This window comes from Anolis sagrei, chromosome 2, assembly GCF_037176765.1.
Source record: "Anolis sagrei isolate rAnoSag1 chromosome 2, rAnoSag1.mat, whole genome shotgun sequence".
Taxonomy (NCBI): domain Eukaryota; kingdom Metazoa; phylum Chordata; class Lepidosauria; order Squamata; family Dactyloidae; genus Anolis; species Anolis sagrei.
In genome coordinates this window covers 186,547,989-186,575,871 of record NC_090022.1, presented here as the reverse complement: position 1 = coordinate 186,575,871, position 27,883 = coordinate 186,547,989, and the positions used below count along the sequence as shown (strand labels likewise).

General features: G+C 42.2%; 2 protein-coding genes across 6 annotated transcripts in view; one reads left to right on the top strand and one right to left on the bottom strand.

Moving 5' to 3' along the window:
• The window catches only part of B4GALNT1 (beta-1,4-N-acetyl-galactosaminyltransferase 1), a 92,530-nt gene extending 74,109 nt beyond the window's left edge, over window positions 1–18,421 (top strand). For 4 of the 5 annotated variants that reach the window (XM_060762966.2, XM_060762970.2, XM_060762969.2 and 1 more), the window contains exons 7-11: window positions 6,144–6,251; window positions 10,429–10,619; window positions 12,049–12,189; window positions 13,650–13,887; window positions 15,806–18,421. In XM_060762966.2, the coding sequence (XP_060618949.2) occupies window positions 6,144–6,251; window positions 10,429–10,619; window positions 12,049–12,189; window positions 13,650–13,887; window positions 15,806–16,020 (893 nt within the window). In that variant the 3' untranslated portion in view covers window positions 16,021–18,421. The remainder of the gene's footprint in view (window positions 1–6,143; window positions 6,252–10,428; window positions 10,620–12,048; window positions 12,190–13,649; window positions 13,888–15,805) is intronic. The other variant, XM_060762972.2, reaches the window with a different exon arrangement.
• LOC132767714 (solute carrier family 26 member 10-like) overlaps window positions 16,875–27,883 on the bottom strand; it is a 30,106-nt gene continuing 19,097 nt past the window's right edge. The window contains exons 13-18 of the mRNA XM_060762965.2: window positions 27,342–27,512; window positions 25,790–25,829; window positions 25,320–25,399; window positions 23,673–23,727; window positions 22,312–22,418; window positions 16,875–18,814 (exon numbers count right to left, since the gene is read on the bottom strand). Coding sequence (XP_060618948.2) covers window positions 18,776–18,814; window positions 22,312–22,418; window positions 23,673–23,727; window positions 25,320–25,399; window positions 25,790–25,829; window positions 27,342–27,512 — 492 coding nt within the window. The 3' untranslated portion in view covers window positions 16,875–18,775. The remainder of the gene's footprint in view (window positions 18,815–22,311; window positions 22,419–23,672; window positions 23,728–25,319; window positions 25,400–25,789; window positions 25,830–27,341; window positions 27,513–27,883) is intronic.

The window sequence follows — 27,883 nt, the reverse complement described above, 5'->3', positions numbered from 1 at the left end:
TATGAGTTTGTCTTTCTGGGCCAAAGTGCTAGTTTGTGAGGAGTACGTGTGTGTGTGTGTGTGTGTTTCTCTAAAAGCACTGCTGTCCCTGGAAAACAAACACCCTTTGTTATCAAAGCATGTCTGTCCTTCTTACTGGACAAAAATGCTTGCCAAGGACGGGGGAGGCTCCCCTGCTTTCGAGTGGCTCCTGTCACATGCAAGGAGGCAATCTCCAGGGCTCTGGTGCCATGCAGTCCTCTTCCGCCTCTCATGGAGAGTGCTTTGCCAAGATAAGAGAGGGCATGGGATCATGCCATGCCTCATGCTGTGGATTAAATTACCTCCTCTTTTCCAGCAGCTTTAGCAGTTTCTCTTGTGTGGTTCTGCCTCTCCTCTCCGGCGTGCTATGAATGGCCTTTTGGAAATATACAGTTGCCTTCCTGGATATCATTATGTAGATTATGACTTAAATATTAGCTTCACAGTATCCTTCCAGGTGGAACACAAAGCTAGAATGAGCCTGATCAGGGCTGGTTAGTACTGCCAAGGACTGCCTGACAAAACCTTCTTCCTTCCCTCAGAAAGCCTTGTGACATTCATGGGTCACCATAACATGATGGTGGAGGAACTTATATTTGTCCCATCTCATAGAATCATAGAATAATATAGTTGGAGGAAACCACATGAGCCATCTAGTCCAACCCCCCACCATGCATCTCATACTGTATTATAATTAACTAGCTGTACCCGCCACTCGTTGCTGTGGCCAACCTTCCCTCCCTCTTTCTCTCCTTTCTTTTTCCTCCTTCCTTCCTTCCTTCCTTCCTTCCTTCCTTCCTTCCTTCCTTCCTTCAGTTTCCTTGCTTCCTTCCCTTTTTCATTCTCTCCTTCCTTCCTTCTCTTCCTCCCCCCCCCCTCTTTTTCTATCCCTTCCTCTTTCTCCCCTTTCTTCCTTCCCTACCTATTCCTGGACTGCAACTCACAGCAGTCCTCCTGATTGACTTACCTACCTACCTATATCTATCTAGTCTATCTATCTTATCTATCTGGAGGATTGCTGGGAGTTGCAGTCCAGGAATAGGAAATTGGAAATATGCAGGGATTGGGATGCTCTCAAAGAAATCCAAGGAAAAGAAAGCTTGCAGCTTGGAAGCAGTTCATTTGGATCATCCTCCTCTCCTAAAGGGCCTGGTCTAGGGGATGCTGGGAGCTGTAGTCCGGAAGAGAGTGTGGATATGCAATTGTGTGTTTTGTTTGCCAGGGGAGTCGTTTTACGCATGCACTGTAGCTTCTTTTTGCTTTTTTGCTTTTAAGTCCCTTCCGCTGTGTTTTTCAGTGTCTTTATGAGTGATGGTCACTCATTAGCCTGATAGGTGTATAGTGTCTAAATTTTGTGTCAATTCGTCCAGTGGTTTTTGAGTTATGTTAATCCCACAAATGAATATTACATTTTTATTTATGTAGACTAGCCGTCCCCTGCCACCAGTTGCTGTGGCCCACATGGGGGTTATGTGTGGGAGGTTTGGCCCAATTCAATCGTTGGTGAGGTTCAGAATGCTCTGTGATTGTAGGTGAACTATAAATTCCAACAACTACAACTCCCAAATGTCAAGATTCTATCTTCCCCAAATTCCACCAGTGTTCACATTTGGGCATATTGAGTATTAGTGTAGAGTTTGGTCTAGATCCATCATTGTTTGAATCCACAGTGATCTCTGGATGTAGGTGAACTACAACTCCAAAACTACACTGCCCACCAAACCTTTCTAGTATTTTCTGTTGGTCATGGGAGAACTGTGTGCCAAGTTTGGTTCAATTCCATCGTTGATGGGGTTCAGAATGCTCTTTGATTGTAGGTGAACTATAAATCCCAAATGACAAAATCCATTTTTTGAGTGAAGGACATACATTGGGTTGTTAGGTGTCTTGTGTCCAAATTCGGTGTCAATTCATCCAGTGGTTTTTGAGTTACGCTAATCCCACAAATGAATATTACATTTTTATTTATATTGATAGTACATCTAGAATAAGCAAAACATCTATATCACATTGTCCATTGGATAGGAATAGATCAAAACAGAGCTGACCCATTAGTGTCTCTGAACACTATCTTTAAGGCGTTCAGGTAACTTCTGTTTGCACTGAAGAATCATATTATTATTATTATTATTATTATTATTATTATTATTATTATTTTACTGACACAAAATTACAGTATGTCACAGCAAATGAGATCTATATGCTGGATTTCGTATCACAAAATCACAAGTCAAACACTTCCCAAACACTGTGTGATGTATTTTCGAATGATGCATGCAGATCCAAGTAAGGTGGCCTTTTGCAGTTGACAGATCGTGAATTTGTTGATGTTTATTGTTTCCAAATGCCGGCTGAGATCTTTTGGCATGGCACCCAGTGCACCAATGACCACTGGGACCACCTGGACTGGTTTATGCCAGAGCCTATTATTATTATTATTATTATTTTTATGTTTATGTTTATGTTTATGTTTGTTTATGTTTATGTTTATTTCCATCCTGTTTTTTCTCTCCATAAGGACTCTCAAAGCAGATAACATTAAAAGCATTGCAATACAATTTAAAATATACAAAGATTAACACAGTATTTAACATCATTAGTATTAAAAAACAATTCATATTAAATCTATAAAATCACAAACAACTACAGCAGCCCCTGACATATTAAAAACTTTCATCTTTAAAAGCCTGCCTGAATAAAAAGGTTTTAATCTGCCACTGGAAGGGCAGCAGAGAGGAAGCCATTCTGGCTTCCCTGGGAAGAAGGAAGTCCCGGAGTCAAGGGGTAGCCACAGAGAGGCCCACTCTCTAGTTCCCACCAACCAAGCTTGAGATGGAAGTAGGACTGAGAGAAGGGCCTCTCCTGAAGACCTTGAGGCCTGGGCAGGTTCATACAATGAGACATGGTCAGCCAAATAGCCTGGACCTGAGCTGTCTAGGGCTTTAAAAGTCATAATTAGCACTTTGAATTGTGCCCGGAAACAGACTGGCAACCAGTGGAGCTATTGCAACGGGGGTTGTCCACAAATGGTAGCCAGCCCCAGTCAACAACTTGTCTGTAGATCTTTCAACCTGCTGAAGTTTCCAAACACTCTTCAAAGGCAGCCCATGTAGAGCATGTTGCAGTACTCCAGGTGGGATGTAACTAAGGCATGTACCTTACTTTTAATGTAAGTGACTTTCTTAAAAAAGAAAAAGTCAACATTACCATCTTACACATCTCATATCTACTCAGAAGTGTTGTTGTTGTTGTTCATTCGTTCAGTCGTCTCTGACTCTTCGTGACCTCATGGACCAGCCCACGCCAGAGCTCCCTGTCGGCCGTCACCACCCCCAGCTCCTTCAAGATCAGTCCAGTCACTTCAAGGATGCCATCCATCCATCTTGCCCTTGGTCGGCCCCTCTTCCTTTTGCCTTCTACTTTCCCCAGCATAATTGTCTTCTCTAGGCTTTGCTGTCTCCTCATGATGTGGCCAAAGTACTTCAACTTTGTCTCTAGTATCCTTCCCTCCAGTGAGCAGTCGGGCTTTATTTCCTGGAGGATGGACTGGTTGGATCTTCTCGCAGTCCAAGGCACTCTCAGAACTTTCCTCCAACACTACAGCTCAAAAGCATCTATCTTTCTTTGCTCAGCCTTCCCTAAGGTCCAGCTCTCACATCCGTAGGTTACTACAGGGAATACCAGAAGTATATGCCACTGAATTCATTACTCCTAGGAAACTGGGTATGAAAGACAAAATTACTCTGAAAAGTAACCTTTGCACCTGCCAGTCTCCCCCTCAAACACCCAAACTCACGCTTTAAGCTCTGCCTGCTCTCTAAAGCAAACAGAATGTCTGTCCTAATGTTTGCAGTACAGTTCAGTACTTGTGTTTATTTTCTAGCAGTAGAAGAGCACGCTGCTGATACGGATTTTATAGGTTTGACAGAAAAAGAAAGTAATATTGTTTTAAAAAATAAAAGAGGCACGTGAAAATAACAAAAACATTAACAAATACTGCATAATCCCCCCACTCCCAAATTCTATTGTGTCAGGGATATCTACAGTCGAAAGTATTTCGGGGGTGCTTTGAATGCAATTTTCCTGCTTCTTAGCCAGGGGTTGGTCTGGGTGGCCTACAAGGTCTCTTCCAACTCTATGATTCTATGATTTGACTTTCTCAGTCCCCATTATATATATTTTTCTTTTTATCCGGGGAAGAGGAAACAACTGTGTTTCTAGAAGTAATAGGTGTTCTAGGAACAGTTCCAAAATGCTGCAAAACATGTGAATGAAACCATTGTTGTGTTCTAAATGTCACTCTACTTTGTGAGCATTACAATCCTGGCAGTTTTTAATTGGGTCTTCTAGCACTGTTTCAACAACTGTCAATGAAGCCTCCAGGAAGAGATCCTTTCCTTTGTCATGTCATAGTATTCAGCTCATGTCAAATGTCCAAAGTAGTTTATATACATTATTTCCACAATCCTTGCGATACCTCTGTTTTGTGGCCTTGTTCTGCTCTTCGCCTTATGAACCATCTAGGACAGGGGTCCATGAACTTTTTAAACAGAGGGCCAGGTCACAGTCTTTCAAACTGTTGACGGGCCAGATTATAATTTGAAAAAAATATGAATGAATTCCTATGCACACTGCACATATCGTATTTATAGTGCAAAAACATTTAAAAACAATACAATAATTAAAATGAAGAACAATTTTAACAAATATAAATTTATTAGTATTTCAGTGGGAAGTGTGGGCCTGCTTTTGGCTGATGAGATAGGATTGTTGTTGTTGTTGTGTACTTTCAAGTAGTTTCATACTTAGGTTGACCCTCAGTGAGGGCCGGGTAAATGACCTTGGAGGGCCACATCCGGCCCCTGGGCCTTAGTTTGAGGACGCCTGCTCTAGGACCTTAAGATCATCTGGGGAGGCCCTGCTCTCAGTCCCGCCTTTGTCACAAATGCGTCTAGCGGGGACGAGAGACAGGGCTTTCTCAGCGGTGGCCCCTCGGCTATGGAATGCCCTCCCTAGAGATATCAGATCACCCCCCTCCCTCTTAACATTTCAAAAAAAAGTCAAGACATGGCTTTTTGAGCAAGCATTTGCAAATGCAGAGTAACTGACATAGAAATATGGAACGACTAGACGATGGAATTGGACAATGTTTTTAACAAGGAGGCACTAATGACTTATGCTTTTATTGATGATGTTATGGTTTTTATTATATGTTAATGTTTTTAATTGTACTTATGTTATTGTGGGCATTGAATTTTGCCGTGTAAACCGCCTTGAGTTTCCTGTGGGCTGAGAAAGGCGGTATACAAATACAGTAAATAAATACATAAATAAATAAATATTGCGGAGGCAAGAAGGTGAATTATTTATTTATCTTGTGTCAAAAGCATTGCATAGAGAAGTATAAAATTGATAAAATAGATGGATCACAAGCAAGTAAATAATTTTTGACCAAAACCAGGCAAGAGCAACCACGTTGTCTATAGCTTTAAACAGGTCCTCTGTGCATGAGGCAAGGCATTGTGGGCAAGCATACAGATGCAGAGTTGTTTGTTCTGCTCCTGAGTCACACAAGGTGGAGGATTCTTCCAGCTAGTGTCATTTTGCCAGGTTGTCTTTTGATCTGCCAACTCCACTTGGAGTCTGTTCAGGGACTTCCAAGTTGCCCATTCTGGAGGCAGATCCTTGTGTGGGGCCATCCATTTGGGATTTCCTGGTTTAGCTGCCCAGAGGGATGCTCTTGCTGTTGCTGGGGGAACATTAAGAGGAGTGGTGGTTCTCATGAAACTTTTCCTTGATTTGAGTCTACTGGGAGGAGGCTGATAGCCATACAGTGGGTGACTGAGTGTTCAACCTATTATAGGTTTGATAAGAATGAGGTAGTATATGAACCCCATATCCGCAAGGGACATATTCCCAGACTTTGTGTGGATGAAAACTCTTTGTTGTTCTCTAACAAATATGATCCTCTGAGTATAGTTTGGGAACTATACTCTTGTAATCCAAGTAGACATGAATGGTGAAGAACCCTGAAACATATATAGTGGTATGGTGTGGTCTTTCTTTTTAAATAAGTGAAGGCAGCCCTAAACTGGTGGTCTGCCTCTTCCTCTGTTTTTCAGTGCAGTTTTCTACCGATGAGCATCATGCAACTTTCATAATCCGCATCCGCCATGCACCGACCCCCAGACTCTACAACCCAGGATCTTCCAGTGGAGGAAACAGTGGAGGTGAGCACAACATGGACACAGTTAGTGGGGAAAGGGTGGTCCGGTTTTTGAAGTCCTTTGGTTGTGTCTGCTGTGGAAGATCCAAAGCAAGCATTCACCTGATCATGTGCAGAGAGCTCCCTTACTCCCAGCAAGGATCAGATTTTTTTTAAAAAAATTAAATAGATTTTTATTCAGATTTTCAATTACTGTTTTACATAAAATGGGAAGAAAGATAACATTAAAGTTGCAAAATGTTTAGGGAGAAAGGGGAAGGGAGGGGAGGAAAGGAAAGAGGAGAAAAAGAAGGAAAAGGAAAAAGAAAAAAGAAAAGGAAGGAAAAAAATAAGAGAAATATATATAGAAAAAATCCTTGTTTGATTTCTACTCTGTTACTTTGTGGTATTGCTCTTTCTTTCTATCTTCTCCTATAAGGAAACTTTGACTATTCTCTAGTCCCTTTTTCGATTTTAGCAAGGATCTGTTTTTTAAAATCACTACATCCTAAGGACTAGAGAAGAACTCTGATGAAAAATGTCTACAGCATCATTTCCGTTGTGATATGAGTCACTGTGAATTATAGCAAGCACTGTGCTTTGTGGAGCACCTTTTCAGAGCCTCTCTTGCTCTCTAGTGGTCATCATGAGCACCACATTACAGAAAGATGCCTTGGTTGCATGCTGGCCTTACTTAGGGTTGCCAGACTGAAAACTGAAGAGAGAGTGTCCAAACTTTTAAAGCCAAGGGCCAGTTCATGGTCCTTGAAAACAAACACATTCCTATGCACACTGCATATGTCTTATTTTCAGTGCAAAGAAATATGTAAGAACAATACAATATATAAAAACAAAGAACAGTTGTAACCAATATAAACGTACCAGTCTTTCAGTGGGGAATGTGGGCCTGCTTTTGGCTAATGAGAGAGTCATTATTGTACTGTTGAAGGCTTTCATGGCCAGAATCACTGGGTTGTTGTAGTTTTTTTTTTTTTGGGCTATATAGCCATGTTCTAGAGACATTCTCTCCTGACGTTTCGCCTGCATCTATGGCAAGCATCCTCAGAGGTAGTGAGGTCTGTTGGAACTAGGAAAATGAGTTTATATATCTGTTGAATGACCAGGGTGGGGCAAAGAACTCTTGTCTGCTGGAGAGAGGTGTGACTGTTTCAACTGTCCACCTTGATTAGCATTTGATGGCCTGGCAGTGCCTGGGGCAATGTTATGTTGAGAGGTGAGTTTTTAATACTGGTAGCCAGATTTTGTCCATTTTCATGGTTTCCTCCTTTCTGTTGAAATTGTCCACATGCTTGTGGATTTCAATGGCTTCTCTGTGTAGTCTGACATGGTGGTTGTTGGAGTGATCCAGCATTTCTGTGTTCTCAAATAATACGCTGTGTCCAGGTTGGTTCATCAGGTGCTCTGCTGTGGCTGACTTCTCTGGCTGAAGTAGTCTGCAGTGCCTTTCATGTTCCTTGATGCGTGTCTGGGCAATGCTGTGTTTGGTGGTCCCTATGTAGATTTGTCCACAGCTGCATGGTATACAGTAGACTCCTGCAGAAGTGAGAGGATCCCTCTTGTCCTTTGCTGAATGTAGCATTTGTTGGATTTTCTTGGTGGGTCTGTAGATAGTTTGTATGTTGTGTTTCCTCATCAGCTTCCCTATGCGGTCAGTGGTTCCCTTGATGTATGGCAAGAACACTTTTCCTCTGGGTGGATCTTTGTCTTTACTCTCATGGCTTGTTCTCAGTCTTGCAGCTCTTCTGATGTTCGAGGTGGAGTATCCATTGGCCTGTAGAGCCCAGTTGAGGTGGTTCAGTTCATCTTGGAGGATTCTTTTTGCACGGTCTGCTAGAGTCATTATTGTTGTTGGAATATAGTTGTTGTGTGCCTTCAAGTCATTTCAGACAGTAGCATATTCTGCCTCAGTCTGGTGGAGTCTCCTTCCCTAGAGGTTTTTCAGCCGAGGTGGCATGGCCATCTGTCAGGAGGGCTTTAATTGTGGTCAAGACAGGGAGGGAGGGAGAAAGGACGGGAGGAAGTCCGATCCAATCCACCACAGTGGAAAAACCACAGACAAAGTGATTATGCTTTTAAATTGTCAAGATTTTAACTGCTGCCTTTCAGTGGCAAGATTCCTGAACGAAGTCTGTAAACTGAATGTGTAGCAAATGTGAATTTCCCTTTTCTATGGTTTGTACTGTATTTTATACCTTTTTGCTAAATATATGCCAATAAAGGCTTATTGGAGAAAAAAGGGAACGAAGTCAAGGAAGGAAGTCCTGGAGAGAGAGGGGCAGTGGAAATTTGGACAGGGGGTGCAATTGGTCCCTGGGCCACACTTTGGACATGACTTTGAAGAAGAGAATTTCAGCAGGCGTTGTTTGTCATACAACCATGTAATAAAAATACCTGCTGTAATTACCTCTTCTCCATTGGCATTAAAGATACAAGAGCCATCTCCAGTTCCCACTCTCAAAGTGTAACTGCACTTCTATTTCAGGGGATCTTGTAGCACCTTGGAGACTCATTCAGAGGATGGAGTTAGTAGCATAAGCTTTTGTTACATTGTAAAATTAATGCAGTTTGACATCATTTTAACTGTCATGGCTCCATGCTGTGAATCCTGGCAGTTGCAGCACTCTTTGGCAGAAAAGGCTAAAGACCTTTTGTAACTACAACTCCTAGTCATCCATTGCATTGATCCATGGCAGTTCAATTTTGGAAGGTGTCCAGAGAAGGGCAACTAAAATGAGCAGGGCAGGGTTAGCCTGGAGAAGAAAAGGTTGAGACATGGGATATCACAAGGAAGAGGGAGACGGCTTGTTTTCTGCTGCCCTGGAGACTAGGATTTGAAACAATATGTTCAAATTACAGAAAAGGAGATTCCACCTGAACATTAGGAAGAACTTCCTGTCCATATGAGCTGTTCAACAATGGGACTATCTGCCTCAGAGAGAAGTGGAAGCTCCTTCCTTCGAGCTTTTAAACAGAGGCTGGTTGGCCATCTGTCAGGAATGCTTTGCTTCTTTTCCATTGCAGGGTTTGGACTGGATGGCCCATGAGGTCTCTTCCAACTCTGTGATTCTATTATTCTAAGTGATGTCAAACTGCATTAATTCTGCAGTGTAGATTGACCCCTAGTCTACTTCTTTGGATGCTTGAAGTAAAATGCCTAAGAACAGATCTTTATAGATAGACTGTATGTGTGAATAGCCATAGAAATGCAAAACTTGTGGGCATCATGATGAGGTGACAAGTTCAATTTAAGGGATGATTGCTAGGGGACAAAGACATGAGGAAAGCTGATGCCTAAGGCCAAGTTGGGTAGGAAACAATGTGAATGGCAGAAGTAATTATTGGGATCTAGTGTGATAGAATCATAGAATAATAGATTTGGAAGAAACCACATGGGCCATCTAGTCCAATCCTCTGCCATGCAGGAAAAACACAATCAAAATATCCCTGACAGATGGCCATCCAGCCCCTGTTTAAAAGTTTCCAAGGAGGGAGCTTCCACCACACTCAGAGGCAGAGAGTTCCACTGTTGAACGGCTCACATGGTTAGGAAGTTCTTCCTAATGTTCAGGTGGAATCTCCTTTCCTGTAATTTGAACCAAAAAAGGGAATGGTGATAAACTGTCCAGAGGTCACTGTTTGGACTACTCTCGCTCTGTGGCAATGATCTTGCTGTTGTCCTCTTAGCACCAAGATGTTTGTTTGTCATGTCAGGAGCAACTTGAGAAACTGCAAGTCACTTCTGGTGTGAGAGAATTGGCCGTCTGCAAGGACGTTGCCCAGGGGACGCCTGGATGTTTTGACGTGTTACCATCCTTGTGGAAGGCTTCCCTCATGTCCCCGCATGAGGAGCTGAAGCTCATAGAGGGAGCTCATCTGCACTCTCCCCGGATTCGAACATGAAACCGTCGATCTTCAGTCCTGTAGGCATAGGGGTTTAACCTACTGCGCCACCAGGAGCTCCAGCACCAAGATGAGACTTGGAAACATATAGGAGGACAGAATCCCATTCTTCTCAATCAAATCAATCTTGCCCAGGCTGTTCTTGTTACCCAAAATTTCTATGCTGTGACGAATGCCCATTTTTGTGTCTACTTTTCTCCTGGCCTTCTCCTTTGAAGCCTTGTGATTGTCTCCTTCTGAAAGCAGAACTTTGCTAACTTCTTCTGTATTTTTCTCACCAGTAAAATATAATATCAGTGCACTGGTCACCATAGCAACCAAGACCTTCTTGCGCTATGACAAGTTGCGGGCGCTGATCAACAGTATCCGCAAATTTTACCCCACGGTGACCATCATCATCGCCGATGATAGCCAGGACACCGAACATGTGCAGGGCCCCCACATTGAACAATACTTCATGCCATTTGGCAAGGTGAGCAGACTCGCTGTGTGAACTAGGCTTTCCTAAGTGGTTTACTCAATTTCATGATTTATGTTGTCATAGGGCAGGGCTGAGGAGGCTATGTTCCTCCAAATGATATTGGACTACATTCCCTATTGTGTTGGTTGGAGTTGATAGAAGTTAGAATCCAACATCATTCAGAGGGTGAAACATTCCCTGTCTTTGCATTAGGGCCTGGGTGAAACATTCTCTTGGTAAACACTTGAAATGAGCAAGGGCCTAAGGAACACTACTTTAAGATGCAAAGCTCCTCTGTGCAGTTATGTTGGGTATTATCCTATTGTTATCATTTATAATCAATTATGGCAGAACGACTTAAAATTGTATTATCACAGATTAGGTAAAGGTAAAGGTTTCCCCTTGACATTACGTCTAGTTGTGTCCGAATCTGGGAGGTGGTGCTCATCTCCATTTCTAAGCGAAGAGCCAGCATTGTCCATAGATGCCTCCAAGGTCATGTGGCCAGCATGACTGCATGGAACGCCATTACCTTCCCACAAAAGCTGTGCCTATTTATCTACTCACATTTGTATGTTTTCAAACTGCTAGGCTGGCAGAAGCCGGGCCTAACATCCTACTCCCAGGATTCAAACCACCAACATTTTGGTCAGCAAATTCAGCAGCTCAGCAGTTTAACCTGCTTTGCCACCAGGGAGCTCTCCTTTGCCATTAGAACACCTTAATTATGTTCTCCCATAGTCATACAATATGGGATGCACTATTTGAATGCGTTATTATGTATGATTCTACTCTATGTGAATGTTTGAATGTTGAGAACCAACTATAAGTTGAAACAGAACACTGGTTGGAGAAATGTTATAGTTGGTCAGAAGCAGTGTGAGGAATAAGAGCTGAAATCTCAATAGTCAAATCTAGACCTCTGAAAGAACTATTTGATACCTGGGTTGCCAATACAGATAGAGTATGGAGTTGCTAATCACAGTTCCCAAAATCCTTTGACCAGCATGCATGCTGAGGGATTATAGGAATTACAATCCAAATCACAATTGTCCATGCTCTACTAGGGGTCTATGTGTTGGTGGAAGAGGTGCAGGAACCCAATAAAGAAGTAAAGTGTTCAGTGATTGAACTGATAAAATGTGATAAAATGATGATATTCAGTGCATCATAGTTAAATGAGATAGTGGCAGTGCTTGGGATTGGGGGCTGGGGTGGTTTTGTTTTGTTTTAGGACAGTGGTTCTCAACCTATGCGTCTCCAGGTGTTTTGGCCTACAACTCCCAAAAATCTCAGCCAGTCTACCAGCTGTTAGGATTTCTGGGAGTTGAAGGCCAAAACATCTGGGGACCCACAGGTTGAGAACCACTGTTTTAGGAGCTACTAGGCAGTGCCTCCACCTGGCATTTGCAGAACCTCTTCTATTGGGCTTTCTTTCTAGGGCTGGTTTGCTGGCAGGAACCTTGCTATATCCCAGGTGACCACCAAATATGTTCTGTGGGCAGATGACGATTTCATTTTCACACCTCGCACTAAACTGGAGAAGCTGGTAGATGTTCTTGAGAAAACATCCCTGGATCTGGTGAGTGTCCTCCCTTCCTGACTATAGAACAGTGGCTCTCAACCTGTGGGTCCACAGATGTTTTGGCATTCAGTTTCCCAATAATCCTAACGGCTGGTAAACTGGCTGGGGTTTCTGGGAGTTGTAGGCGAAAACACCTGGGGACCCACAGGTTGAGAAGCACTGCTCTAGAACATTTCCTCTGTCTAAAGAAACAAGCAGACATCTTTCCATCTGAGCTTCTTGGAGGCTAAGGACACAATCCAGAGTGGCACTGAAACAAGAGATAGGACAAGAGATAAAAACCTGTCATGGTTGAGACAGCTCTGGTGGGCTGGGCTATATGCTGCACTCTGGGAAATATCCTTTCCTTTTTTTCTTTTTCTTTTTCTTGTTAAAACTGTTTATTTTGATTATGGTACATAACAGAAAAGCAAATCATGGCAGATATAATCAGGTACCAATATTTTATCTGTTCCTGATCAGAAGTGTGCAAAGAGAGTCAGATAGGAAGAACCTTAAATTAAGCTGAAGTTGGTTCCTAGGACTCTGAGTACCATTTCTACTTTCATACTTGAGAAAACATCCCTGGATCTGTATTTCATTACTATTATACAATGGTATATTTTACTCACCACGTATAATAGCCATGGCCCAGTAAAGCCCCTTAACTTGCCCATGCCCTTTCCAGCTTTAGTTGGTTAAGTAAAGTGCAGGCCAAGTGATGCCCCATAGCTGGAATTTTTTTCACCACATAATAGCCACACACAATTTTTTCATCCACAAAAAAGATGTTATGTGATGAAATACAGTAGTTGCAAAATGTAAACCCTGTTTCAACTATGAAACTCTGATTCAGACAGTTCGAGGTTCAGTAACAAGATCTAAGTACCACATGTTAGGGACAATTGTGGAAATGGTCATTTCTAACCTCCAAAGAAGTAGTAGGGCACATGCTTGGCTACTGCTGAAAGACATAATGCTCCATTAGATGGGCTTAGTATATGGCTGAAACTAAGGATCAAAAATACTCCAAAGGCACCAGATCCCATCTGATCTTGGAAGATACAGGGTCAATGCTGATTCATACTTGGATGGGAAACCACCAATGAATACCAGGTGCTGTGGGCTATATTTCAGAGAGAGGAACTGGGAAAATCACTTCATGGGAGCGCCACAAGCCAGCAGGCAACTTGAAGACACACACACAGAGAAAGTCTGATGTTTACATGGCAATTCTCAAGTAAATCTCATATCTGTGCCAATGAAGACTGTTACTTATGGAATCCTAGATCATATTTGTTCCCAAAAGTGTTTGGGGATCCAGCATTGCTCAATATTAAATTCCCAATTCAGGCTTTTGTCAGTTTCAGAGTGATGAAACTGAATATTAGTTTACCATATCTGTTGGCATGAACATCCTAAGCTTGCTCTGTGTTCTATTTCTGTCCATCCCAAATATTTTGCCCTTTGTCTGGCAGGTGGGTGGAGCAGTACGGGAGATCACTGGCTACACCACCACATACCGACAACAGATCAGTGTGCAGCCCGGTGATGATGATGGTGATTGCCTACGAGTCCGCCACGGCTACCACCATATCATCGAAGGCTTCCCTGACTGTGTGGTTACCGACGGTGTGGTCAACTTCTTCCTGGCACGCACAGAGAAGATGCTGCAGGTTGGGTTCGATCCTCGCCTCAGCCGGGTTGCCCACCTTGGTGAGTGATACTGCCAAGCAAAGTGATGGTCCCTGGACTAGTTCCAGTCCTTGACCTGTTGGCTACCAGTCAGGCCTGTAGCGAGGGGGTGGTTTTAGGGGTTCAACCCCCCCCCGAAATGTTTCAGATTTTTTTAAAAAACTTGGTTTACTCATGAATTTTAACTGATTAACCCAATCCCCATGCTAAGTCTATGAGATGCAAAAAATTAAGAGTCCCTCCAGAACTGTAAGCACTATCTCAAGCAAATATCGACAATTTATTCACACTGTCATTATTTGCAGCAATAGCCGATGTCGTGAAGCAACCAAGTTGGGTGTGTGTGTGTTGAATGCTCTCATTAAGGAGGCCAGACTTGGTGGAGGTGGTTGACAGGGGCGGAGCTGCAGGCTATGGAAGGCTGCTCTGCCCCCTGCTCTGCTCTTTGCTTCAGCGTGAGCTAGGAGGCAGGTTTCAACTCCCCCCCCCCCCGAAATTTTCAACCCTCCCCAACATTTTAACCCCCCCCCCCCGAAATTGTCAACCCTCCCCGAAATTTTTTTCTGGCTATGGCCCTGCTACCAGTCCTTGGCATGTTTCCAGCAAGAAACAGAAACAGTTAGACCCAATTGGTACAAACAGTGCTTGTCTCTGGCATATTATTGGGGAGGGGGGGATAATTGTGGGTCCCCCAGACCAGATAGCTTGAGAAGCACTGCTTTAAGGTAGTTGGGGAAATTACTTTTTGAACTGTAACTCCCAGAATCTCCCAGCACCATGAGTAACTATGTTTGTTAAGGAATTTGGGGAGTTGTAATCAAAATATGAGTTTTCCAAGCTCTGATACTGGTCTTAGCAACTTAACACTTAACATGGTTTTAATTGATTTTAAATTCATAGTTATATATAGTAATTAGTCATATGATTTATATGTGTACTGTATTTTGGCATGGAATTTTTCCCATGAATATGTTGTAACCGTCTTGAGTCCCCCCAACGGCGAGAAAGGTGGTATATAAATACAGTAAATGAATAAATAACACCTCCTCGGCATTCAAATCCTCATATGCTGACCAATATATCACCCTCACCAATGTACTTTAAAGTCCTGAAGCCACGCATATGCTTCAGTGTGAGCAGGCAGGATCAGAGAAGATTTGACTCCAGACGCACAAGAATGGTAGTCTGAACACATCTACAATCATTGTATGCCCAGCTTGGGGAGGGGAATTACCAGATGCTTTTCTGATCCTACGTGTTGTTGCTGAAGTAGGAAATTCCTGAATGAGGTAGTTTCAGGGCTTAAAAAGTAAGCTAGAAAGGGGTTTGGGTGCTGCGCAGAGTGGGATACCAATCCCTACAGTGCCTGAAAAATCATATCTGCTCACATAGGGGCACATACATGCATGGATTTCCCAACCTGAATTCTAGCCATTGCCTGCAGTGAGATGTGAGGCAATCTTTTGTTTTTGTTCACTTTGTGAGCTGTCATATAACAATTTGTCTCAGGACCCACAAGAGAAGAATAGGAACATCCAAAAACATTATGTAGCCAAGGGGTGGGCAACAGCAAACATGTCAGAGGACTTTTTTTCCTTCCTGAACCTACCTTTTGAGCAGAAGCAGTATTTTTCATCATACCTGAAGTGACATTGTGCCATTTCTGGCTGTCTTTTTTTTAGTGTTAAGCAGTTAGAAGGGGAGATTTGTGGCAGATTGGTGGTGGAAAATTATCTCAAAAGCATTCCTAAACTTGTAAAAAATGGGAGGATGATTTGAGGAGCTTCTCATTGGTCCCGTGAGTCATGTTTATGTGTTTGAAGTGTGGCATGCCATGCATGGGCTGCACTTTGCCCACCACTAATGTAGACAAATGAGACTTTTTTGACTAACACCATATTGATCCTTCTACTTTTCTTGATTTTTTAAAATCCTACAGAGTTCTTTATTGATGGCCTTGGCATCCTGCATGTGGGCTCCTGCTCTGATGTGGTGGTGGACCATGCTTCCAAGATCAAGCTGCCCTGGCTGAAGACGGAGAGCGAGAAACAGTATGCCAAATTCCGCTATCCCAACTCAAGTGATGACAGCACCAACGTGAAGCAAAGGCTCTTCTACTTCAAGAACCGTTTCAAATGCATGACAGGCAACTAGTATTCCATTTGGGGCATCTGGCCCAGCCCCTGACTGCTGGCTAAATCCTCAGGCCATTAGGCCTACTGATCTCAGGCAGCCTACTCAGGCACCTGGCCACAGCCCTGGGCAAACCGTCTTCCCTGTCAACTAGCCAAATCCCCAGAGCTCAGGGAGGTCTTGGCATCCTTAGGCCTGAAGAGTGGTTTCAGAAATTGGTTGCCACTCCTGCTGTGAGAAAAACAAACAAACAAACCCAAAACACTTTTTCAAGTGGGATGGAAAAACTGCACTGTTTTGTTTCTGAGCTTGCACTACTGTGTTACTGTTTTTAGTGGAGCAGGTACTGCTGCCTACACTTGCATTTGTTTGACATATTATGAACTCAAAATCCTAGATGGGAAGCGATACTGGTGCCTGGCCCTGTGAAGCCCTGGGAATTTCCATTTTTCTACTCTGGTTGAAAGAAATGTCTGGCCTCTCTCTGCCCTGCTTCTGCCCCCCATGCGTGCTCCCATTGTATCAAAAATATCTGCCAACACAACCCGAGCATCTGCTGCTTCTCCTTAATCGGATTGAGCGGAGACGTAATTGGAAGGAGACAGTGCCTGAACCGTGGGGGTTTCTCCAGTGCCACAACTTTTTGTGCCAATTCTTTGCCCCTGTGCCCTGTTCCCTTCAGCTCCTTCCTCTGCAAGTGGGTGCCATCCTTGGAGATCTTGAAGTGCCAAAGACGTCAGTGATGGAAAATTGCCACCAGAGGGAAGCCTTGAGATATACATTGCCGTTGGGGTCAGGGCCAGAGCTCTCAAGCACACTGTAAAATTAATGCACTTCCCATGAATGACTTCTGTGTTTGTGGATGGTCAGATCAGTTTCTTTTCTAATGAAGCAATTTTTTATATGCTGAAGTACAAAGACTGTCAACGAGAAACTGTATTTTTATTGTTTCCAACAAAATCCATTTGCCAAGTGTTTTCCCCATATCCCAAAACCCTCTTTTCTTTGCTTTTCTGGTTTCAAACCTGCAACCTTCCTCATTGCTGCTTTTTCTACAATTGGTGGTGATTGGGAATATTTTCAAATCAGGGCTGAATAGTTTTGTTTTCCTCCCTATGTTTAGTTCCAATATTTTACTTCAAACAAACTGGGCCATTTAAAGAGAAACACTTCCTATAGCTGAAGGCAGAAATGCTTTCTCTGAACTGATTCCCTGTGGATAGTTGGGGCTATCGTTCTTATCAAACCTAATTAACAAGTAGTTACTTAGGGATCATGAGAGTCTCCATCTGCAAAGACGAGGCTAATGCTATTATTATGGGTTGGGCCTCCTTGTCCTGTTAATTTTGCTTAGTATAGGTGGTATGTTCATTGAAGCATTTAAATATGCTGCTATTTATCTGCATCCTGCAATCTTGAAAAAATACTGCTACTTGAATTGGTTGACCAGAGCTTGGGAAGTTTGTTTTTTGGATTACAACACCTAGGGTTCTGTGGTGTGTAATCCAAAAATACAAAACAAAACATTTCTAAACTCCTGTTGACAGTATAAACTACTGCTTGTCTCATTCCCTGGTTTTCAGTGAGATGTAAATGTGATGGTTAGAGGTACAGACCTTGAACGGAGGTGACTCTCTTTTCCAACTTCAGCAAAAAGGAAGGACCTATACTTCCAAATGTCTCTTGATAACAATGTGATTTAAATAATTACTTGGGCTAGAGCTTGCTGAATATGACACGAGTTCCAGACGTGTTGTTAATGCTCTTTGGGCATTCCTGGGAAGGACAAAGATCTAAAATGGTAGATAGAAACTCTTCAGGCTGAGGGAGACTGCTTAGAAAGTGAGTCCCACCTTCATTCTTGGCTCTCACAAAGGCTGCCTGCAACGGTACCTTCTGTCTAACTGGTCTTGCAGAGGAAAGGCAGTGTAAATATCTTGGTCAATGGTCAGCAAGTGACTTCCTCAGATCACAACAAAGGAATGCATGAGCCAAAGGTGTTTTCATCTCCACATCTTGGAATTTAAAGGCCATGCTGGTTAAGAGCATCCCAGTCTGTTTGCAATAGGTACTTTGATACCCTGAAGTCTCTCTTCTCCTAGTTACTCTTGCCTCCTGCAAGAGAGACTAAGAGTGGGGTGCACTGCAGATAGTATGAGTCTTCATCAGGATCCCATTTACACTGCACAGTTATAGCATTACGATCCCACTTTAGCTAGATGACATCATAGTAGTTAAAGTGGAATCACAATTGTGTAATATGAACGTGCCCCAGGTCTCATGTCTTCCCCTACACCATTCCCCAGTTGTATGGGCTGAAACCCGTTCTGTCCTTTCCCTTTTGGTTTGAATTGTTTTTCTGTTTAGTGCTGTAAAGAAAGCACTTGAGGGAAGGGAATAAAGCATTTTGTTTAAAAAGTAATCTTGTTCTTTTCTGTTGTGAGGAAGGTGTCAAAAGAAGAATGCTAAGATAGGAGGGAATGCAAAACAAGACCCTCCCTCTACTTGTGTAGCAGCAGCAAGCTAATTCGAGGTACTGCTAGCCATGCCGCTCTGGGGAAGAGGAGTTGTTGTTGAGCGAGGGCTGTGCTCATTTCATCCTCATTGCCTCCTTCTCCATGAGGCTGTTCCTGACAAACTGGACTTCCAGTAGTAGGCAGATCCTCAGTTTTCATGGCAGCCAGCTGCCTTTAGCATGTCTTTGTAATTTCAGATAGTCCATATCCTGGTATGTACAGGTTGATTGATACACTCCTTGATCCTTGGCAAGAAATGGTTACACCCAGATGGTTGGATCCTTCTGTTCCACATTTTCCTGAGGAGAAACCAAATGCAATCATCCATTAGGTTCTGAGCTAAACACCAGGGGTTTGCCTCTCCCCTTAGTCCTTGCTATTCACAGATCTTTCTGTCTCATGATTGCACTTGGAATAGGAGTATCACAACAACAGTGATCCATTTCACAAGATTATTGTAAGGCTTCTTGAGCTATCATGTCATAAACAAAGAGATCAAACCCAATGGATTATAGTCTTCTAGCTTCTGTAATTCACTCCCTTAGAATAAACAAATATCTAACCTGACAGCGAAGATTTATGCTCAGATCTTCCCATTCAGGAAAGAGGACTGAAAAAACTCTAGTTCATTTCCCAACAGGATATGTGGATACCCAAACCACAGATAATAATGAATGCTATTGAAAGATGCCTGGCCAAATAATACCAAAGTCATGCTGGAAGACCTTGAAAATGCTTAAAGAGGTCACGTTTTGTCAGACATGTATAAATGAAATAGCAGGTAACAGTCCTACAGATATTGGGGTCATATTGTATTTCAAATCTAGGTCTATACAAGCTTAAAATCAACATGCAAGACTACAAACAAATCATAAAAACTGTTCTCATTCATCTTTAAAATCTATAATAAAACAGAGAGAGAGAGAGAGTTCAGAAAGCGTTTTTGACTACTAGCTGGCAAAAAGACCTGTAAATGAAGAATTAGAGAGAACTGAGAGAGCATTCTCCCAAATGAGATGAACATAATCAAGATAGGGTGGAAGAAAATCTATAATAAAACTGCCATGGGAAGAATGCCTTTATCTTTGAGGCAGCAACTCTTGGGACACGGTGGAACGTTCTTGGTTAGCACAGCTGGAAAAGGGTAATATACTATTGGCAAAGCTGCAGAAAAGAGCCACCAAAATGATCAAGGGACCAATTCCCCTCCGGAAAGAATATAATGCTTGTGGTGGTGATGGTGAGAAACTAGAGATATGATGGTTGTGTATAAAATGATGGAAGGTGTAGACTTAAGTGGCAGCATTTCGTTTTCTCTTACCAAGTCAGATGCACCCACAATAGTGAAAGGGGAGGAGAAACTCCTTTACATAGTATACAGTTAAAGCTGCAAAAAATGCTACCATGGGATGGAGTGAAAGCTTTAAAAGGTGATCAGAAAATTCAGGGAGTTTAATAGCTACTAAAATATTCTGCTGCATTGGTCATAAAACAAATCAAGCCTGAACTCTCACTAAACCGAAGCCGTCGTATTTTGCCATTTCATGAGAAGGTGTGGCTTACTAGAAAATAAGAAGATGCTAGGTAAGGTAGAAGGCAGGAAGAAAGGGGAAAGACCTCATTAGAGATGGAGAGACTCAATCAAGGAAACCACAGCCTAATCCCTTATAAAAGTTTTATACAATACGTACACTGGATAAAAATAAATACAGTATTATTATTTTTTACTGACACAAAAACACATTATGACACAGCAAATGAGATATATATGCTGGATTTTGTATCATAAAATCACAAGTTGAACACTTCCCAAGCATTTAGGACTGTGTGATGTATTTTTGAATGATGCACACAGATCCAACCAAGTAAGGTGGCCCTTTGCAGTTGACAGATCATTATTTTGTCAACGTTTATTGTTTTCAAATGCCGGCTGAGATCTTTTGGCATGGCACCCAATTACCACTGGGATCATCTGTACTGGCTTATGCCAGAGCCTTTGCAGTTTGATTTTGAGGTCCTGATAATGGTTGAGTTTTTCCTGTTGTTTTTTTTGTCAATTCGACTGTCACCTGGAATGGCGAGATCAACAATCCAAACTTTTTTCTTTTCCACAATTGTGATGCCTGGTGTATTATTATTATTAGTATTATTATTATTATTATTATTATTATTATTATATAATTATTACTGTATAAAAGAGGTTTGAATTTATTTCCTTTCACTTATTCTGTACTACACTTTATTCTTGCATAGTTTCCTCTGTAATTGTTCCATGTGATTCATCACAAATATAATTTCTTTTTTTAATTGGAAACTTTTTCATTTTAGTAGCAAATACTAAGGCTGTGCAAAATTTTCAGTAGTCATCTTAACTCAGATCAAATTCATTAAATTTGTACTTACAACACAATATTCAACATGTGGGCATGACCCATGCTCAAAATGTAAGGATCAAAACTTACCCAATACTTTTTGTTTGAAATTTGTAAACCTCAGAAGCTTCCCAGAGTCTGTTTTATTTTCAGTGCAAGGAAGCAAAGCCAAGCCAAGAAAGCTGCCATTCCTCTTTAGATTAATGGCCTCTCATCATTAGGAGAGGGAGGCAGCAGGGAGAAGGCAGAGTTTGCTGGGAGACTGAGAAGCACAGAATTCTGGGAAATGCAGTTTGGGAAGATGAGGGGCCCTATGCCAGAGAAGTCAAAAGGCTCTGCCCTAAACTACATTTCCCAGAATTCTGCTCAGCATCAGAAAGCCCTAATCAGGAGAGGGGGAGATTCAGGAGAGGGGAGATATAACAGCAGCCACTCAGAGTTCCAATAAATTGTTGAATCTGCAAAGAGGAGGAGTGACTTATACTTCTAGTAAGTAAATCTCTCTGTTGGGCTGGGAAGAAGTCCCTAAATGGAAGTTCTATTGGTTAATGTGAGAGACATTCAATGAGATAGCTGTTGTGGCTTTTTGTCAAAAAGAAATCCCTAAAATCAATAGATGTAACATTTTGTAATTTTTTTTAAAAAAATCCCTAAAATCAATAGATGTATGAAAGTTGAGGGGAATGATCCCTGTTATCTTGTGTCATTGTATAGAAAATTCAAGGAGATCGCTCTTGTGGTTGTTGTTTTTTTAAAAAAACTTTGAAAATTTCCCAACAATCCATGGATAAGTGAAACATTCTGAAACTTGATGGGCTAACTATGGTAAATGTGTTTATCACTGTAGCAAGTTTTACACTAATAACTGAAAAAAGGAGGGAGAAAGGAGTCCCTGAAGTTTCCACACTTGCTCAATTATTATACGCGCTGTTATAGTAACTACTGTTACTCCAGCTGGATGTTGCTCCTCCTCCTTCAGAGGTGGTCAACACAATCCCCCACCAGATAGCCTTTGTTTGTGGGAGTAGGGGGGCATCTTTCATGTGACACACCTGTGGACTACACGTGACACACTAATGTGTTGTGATACACAGTTTGGAAAGCTCTGTTCTTGGTCGTTCAGCATGTTCTGTGGTATTCGTAGGCCAGAAATCCTTCATTTCAACAGGATTTGCTCTCAGTTTCACATATCCACATCTAGGAATGTCTCTCCTGTTGATACAGGGTCATACATTAACATTTTCAGAGATATGAGCCTTTGTTTTCAAGCCGAACGAGAGTGTTCCTGACCTTATTTTGGAGCTTCTTTGAAGCAAAAAGCCCCAAAATCAATCAGTCTGCCTCTCCAGTTTTAAAGCTGTGTGGTTTTGAAGCAACAAGCACAGAGGTTCTCCTGTTCTCCCTCTGCACCCTCAACTACTTACCATTGTCTGCTGAAGATAGGAAGCAGCATCGTGGACCGTGACAAAAATCTGCTGTGGGGGAAGGTGATGCATCAGGCCACAAAAGCTCAAAGTCTGTAGAATGTTGGCTAGATGGAAGAAGGCAGAAAAAGAAAGGCAACTCAATTTCTGGGACCTTAATCACATTGGAATATAATTCAATTATATCAGTATGCATTCGTAACCCTTTTAGTACTATGTTGGAGAATGGTCTCTAATCAAAGTGGTCCCTAATATTTTTTCTTTATTAGGGACCACTTTGATTAGAGACCATTCTCCAACATAGTACTAAAAGGGTTACGAATCGGGTTTTGATCAAATTTAGGTTCAGTTTGGTTATTTAGGGTGCTGAGTCAGAAAATTGCATTGGATAGACCACAACAGCTCTATTTTCTGATCCCCTTGACATCTTTTTTTTCCAGCTGCCTCCCTGCAAAGAGGGAGATGAATTTCCTCTCCTGGAACCACTTCTATAGCTGGATGCACAAGGGTCTCAGGTGATGGCCTTTGTTATTCCGTGTTTGAATACAGGGGTGTCTATGATGCCCTTGGGTCTCTGCCAGTCACCAAAGTAACAAACATAAGTGATTTTTTTTCCGTGTCAGGAGTGACTTGAGAAACTGCAAGTTGCTTCTGGTGTGAGAGAATTAGCCACCTGCAAGGACGTTGCCCAGGGAACACCCAGATGTTTTGATGTTTTACCATTCTTGTCCCCACATGGGCAGCTGGAGTTGACAGAGGGAGCTCATCCATGCTCTCGCTGGATTTGAACCTCAGACCTGTCGGTCTTCAGTCCTGCCGGCACAAGGGTTTAACCCATTGCACCATTGGGGACTCTAGAAGGGAAATAACCTTCTTTTTTTTTTCAAATTTTGTTACAAAGTGTTTTTTCACAAAGAAGTGAAATAACACTTTGTAACAAAATTAAAAAATGTTCCTGGTTAGAAAGTGCTGTTTCCTGTTTAATTCTGTGGTACCTACTTAGAAAGTCACCGTTATACTCCAGAAACTTTGTTTTTGTGGCTGCCACCAACTAGGTTGAATTGGTTGAGACTCTATGAGATATACATTGAAAAACTATAGCAAAATGTGCTGCAGGATGTCCCACAAAAACAAAGTTTTTACAAATTAATAAAACTTTTCCAAGTTTTTATGACAGTATCAATTAGAAAATGACATTTATAACCCGGGAACAAAACTCATGTTAAACAGTGTAATTTAATGACACTATCTAAACATACACTTTCCTCCACTAGAGTTTACAGAAGTATGCAGTCATTAAAAACAAAAACAGCATCAGTTGACAGGCAAGGAAGTGTGACAGCATCTCTTAAGTCACTCACCATTACAGGCTGCCAAATGCATCTGCACCCCAGCTTTCTGGCATTCCACACACACCTGCAAGGCAAGGGGATGTACAAGGATACCTGAGTGAACCCCTGGAACAACAGCTCTGGTTTACCAACATCCCCAGAATATTGCATTTTTTTAGTGAGCAACTAGAATTTCTGCGCAACAGGATCCAGAATGCCTGTATTTCATGCTAGCATGCTTTTACTGCTCCCATTTTTCATTCCAGGCAATAAGATAAGCACACATTTTTCTCCCTGAGAGAGACATCCCAACTCAGCTATTCAACAACAAATCAGGGAGAACTTTTGGTAAAACTAAGGAGGTATGGCTTAAGTGACCTGGATAAATGGGAAACCACATGTGAACCAAATGGAAGCTGAGGTGGCTCAGTTAATGCAAAACACAAAACGGGGGGTGCTCCATTATCATTAGTGATCACTTCTCCCACCATCCACTTCATCACATTTACTAAATTCCATTGAGTCCTACTCTTTAGAAGTGGTAACCCACTGTGTTCATCACATTAGGTTGGGTTCAAGTGTAGGGTAGAGCATTCTTTCTGTGTCAAAAGCATTGGGAACAGCTGTCTTTTCAGATGTTTCAAGAGCTGGTTGGGAAGTGGATTTTTGACCCAGATGGAGATGGGCAAAATGACCAATTCTGTAATGTGATGGCATTTATTGTTCTCAGGTTTAAAATGATTCACCCTCTTTGCGGAAATCCTCCTCTGAGGAAAAGGGAGGAGGAATGGCCTCTGGTTTCATAGATCCCACCCAGTCCAAACTCATTCAGCCTTCTTGACCACAGATGATGGGATTTGCTTTGGATCCAACTTCAATAGAACACTGTGACCCCTACGAATGACCAACCTGGACTAAACAAAGAAGACCCCTGACCAACTAAATATACTGGAGATGTTTGGGGGGAATTGACCTTAATTATTGGGAGATGTAGTTCACCTGTATTCAGAGATACTGTGACCCCCACTGACAATGGACCAGGACCAAACTAGGCACAGAGAACACCCCATGACCAACTGAACATACTGCAGGGGTTTGGGGGGAATTGATCTTGATTTTTGGGAGTTGTAGTTCACCTGCATCCTGAGAGCAATGGACCCTGCTGACTGCCCTATCTCCCAGTGTTTTAAAATTTTAATCCTTGAATTTGGCCCTGCCCATGGTGATCATTTTTAATGTCTTAATGTTTTGATTCTATACTATTGTGCCTCTTATAGACATTGGTTTTGTATTTTAGGTTATTTTCTTGTTTTTTAAGGTTATTTTCTGGTTTACTGTTGTGTTTTTGTGTTATATTGTGTATTTTGTATTGATGGGCGTGGCATCTTGTAAGCCGCTCTGAGTCACCTTGAGGAGATGGTGGTGGGGTATAAAGAAAGTTGTTGTTGTTGTTGTTGTTGTTGTTGTTGTTATTGGATCTGGACTTCTGCTCATTCAAAAGTGGGTGACATGGGGCCCCAGGGTTGCATGTAGCATTGATCACTGGGTGTACTTCGCCTATCCCAAGTTCGGGCATTGTGGTTGTGAGCAACATATGTTCTTTTTGACTATACATTTGCCATCATCCTCATTTCCAACCCCTTGAAAACATGTGAGCGCTCTCGCCATTTGACACACCTGAATAAGGAGCCGGGCTCCAGCTGAGTCAACAAAAGACACTCCACTGCAGTCAAGAATCACAGCCTGTACTGCTATGCCTGAAAGAGCAAACAAGACACACCAGAGATCAGTCCAAACTATACAGTGGCACCGAGGATATTTGGTTCTTTGCACATGGTCAGAAACACACGATTCCCCAGCCAGAGCAGAGAAAGCTGACTATAAAACTCTCATCTCAGATTCCTGCACAAATATTTTGGCTAGTTCAGCCCAATGCAGGAAAGGACTTAGCTATTGATCACTGGCTAGTGGCACTGAACTCAGAAATAATGTTCAGTAAATTACATGTCCATCATCACATGCAGGGTAGTCTCTGCTTCTGTCTGGAATGTATTACTCTGGAAGATTCAGGAAATGAAAATTTTCCCATTTCACAGTTCAGATTGCATGTTCACCAAGGAATCAGAAGGAAATTACCCTTTGTTTACCTGAGTTTTGCTTTTGCTCCAAAACAGAGACACTGCTCTCCTAGGAGGGAAATTCAAAAAATTAGTGGCCACATAGAAGAGGGGAAGAAAACAAGGTTCTTCAACAGAGACAGAGTAAAATCTCCAACACTGGGTTTGTTTTCATTTATTTATTTGAAATGCATTTCTCCCACTTCATCAAAGGATATTCCTATGCACGAGGGCTGACAATGTGACAATTTCCAGGTGGAGATGGATAGTAGCAACCAACATCCTTCACCATTGCTGACTAAAGCTCATGAGAGTTGTACTCCAACAACATCTGAAACATCAGACATTGCTCATCTTTGTCACAGTTTTTTTAAAAGCAAGTTCTGTTCATTTTTTAACTCATTAGGGACCAATGGAAGGGTTAAACAGTCAAGAACATCAAACAACATATATAATGTTCCTTGGGGGGCCTCTCATTTATGGAGCCATCAATGTTTGAGTAGCTGTTTGGCTGTCAAAAGCAGTACTAATCTGCTCTCTTTGCCTAGCTAATGTATAAGCATGTGCATTAATATCCCACTACGTAATACTTGACCATTGGTTCAACTATTTTTGATTCTTGCTTATATTCAGGCACAATAGATGTGCTACATGATAGAATCATAGAATCATAGAGTTGGAAGAGACCTCATGGGCCATCCAGTCCAACCCCCTGCCAAGAAGCAGGAATATTGCATTCAAAGCACCCCTGACAGATGGCCATCCAGCCTCTGTTTAAAGCTTCCAAAGAGGGAGCCTCCACCACACTCTGGGGCAGAGAGTTCCACTGCTGAATGGCTCTCACAGTCAGGAAGTTCTTCCTCATGTTCAGATGGAATCTCCTTTCTTGTGGTTTGAAGCCATTGTTCTGTGTCCTAGTCTCCAGGGAAGCAGAAAACAAGCTTGCTCCCTCCTCCCTGTGACTTCCTCTCACATATTTATACATGGCTATCATCATATCTCCTCTCAGCCTTCTCTTCTTCAGGCTAAACATGCCCAGTTCCTTAAGCTGCTCCTCATAGGGCTTGTTCTCCAAACCGTTGATCATTTTAGTTGCCCTCCTCTGGACACATTCCAGCTTGTCAATATCGCTTTTCAATTGTGGTGCCCACAATTGGACACAATATTCCAGGTGTGGTCTAACCAAGGCAGAATAGAAGGGTAGCATTATTTCCCTAGATCTAGACACTATGCTCCTATTGATGCAGGCCAAAATCCCATTGGCTTTTTTGCCGCTACATGACATTGTTAGCTCATTTGGACAACAAATCCCATAGCTGCTCATCACTGACCATTATCTGGGAGGCTCTGTGGCCTCTGGGAGCTGAAGTCCAAAACATCCCCAATGACAAATAACTTCTCATGTTTCATTACAGTTCTGCCTGGCAGCTGCTTTCTAAAACCATTCTACCATATGCTTGGATCTGCCAAAGAGCTGCGATGTACAATAAGAGGAATTGGGTGCATTTGAATTCAAGCCAGTATGTCACTCCATATACTCTCCCACACTACACCATTTCAACCCTTCAGAGCAAAAACATACCACAGTGCTGATGTCCATCTTAATCCTATTGTCTAGATCTTGGTCCTTGTGACGCTTCATGATGTCTTCCAGTCCCACAAGTTGGCTTAGAGTATCACGAAAGAAACTGCGATTGCCATAATAAATGGGGGCTTGGTAGCTTAAAATCTTGACACCTGGGACCTCGAAGCACTGAGAAATTGGAATAAGGTAGATAAAGAGATTACAGATGCGTCAGTGAGCTTGGCGTGCCTCATGTTAGCCTTAACCAGTTGTCACATTTGATCAGCGGTTCCCAACCTTTGGTCCTCCAGTTATTTTGGACTTCAACTCCCAGAAATCACAGACAACTTAGGAATTATGGGAGCTGAAGTCGAAAACACCTCGAGGACCTATGGTTGGGAGCCACTGCATTAGACAATAATGCATTAGACAATAACATCCATAGTCCCCCAATTAGCTTGCTGGCTGGCTTTCTTTCCTCCCTTCCTTCTGTTTATACAATTGCCTGGCTTATTCCAAAGGCATCCTTAATTAAAATGTATATTTAATTGATTGAGATT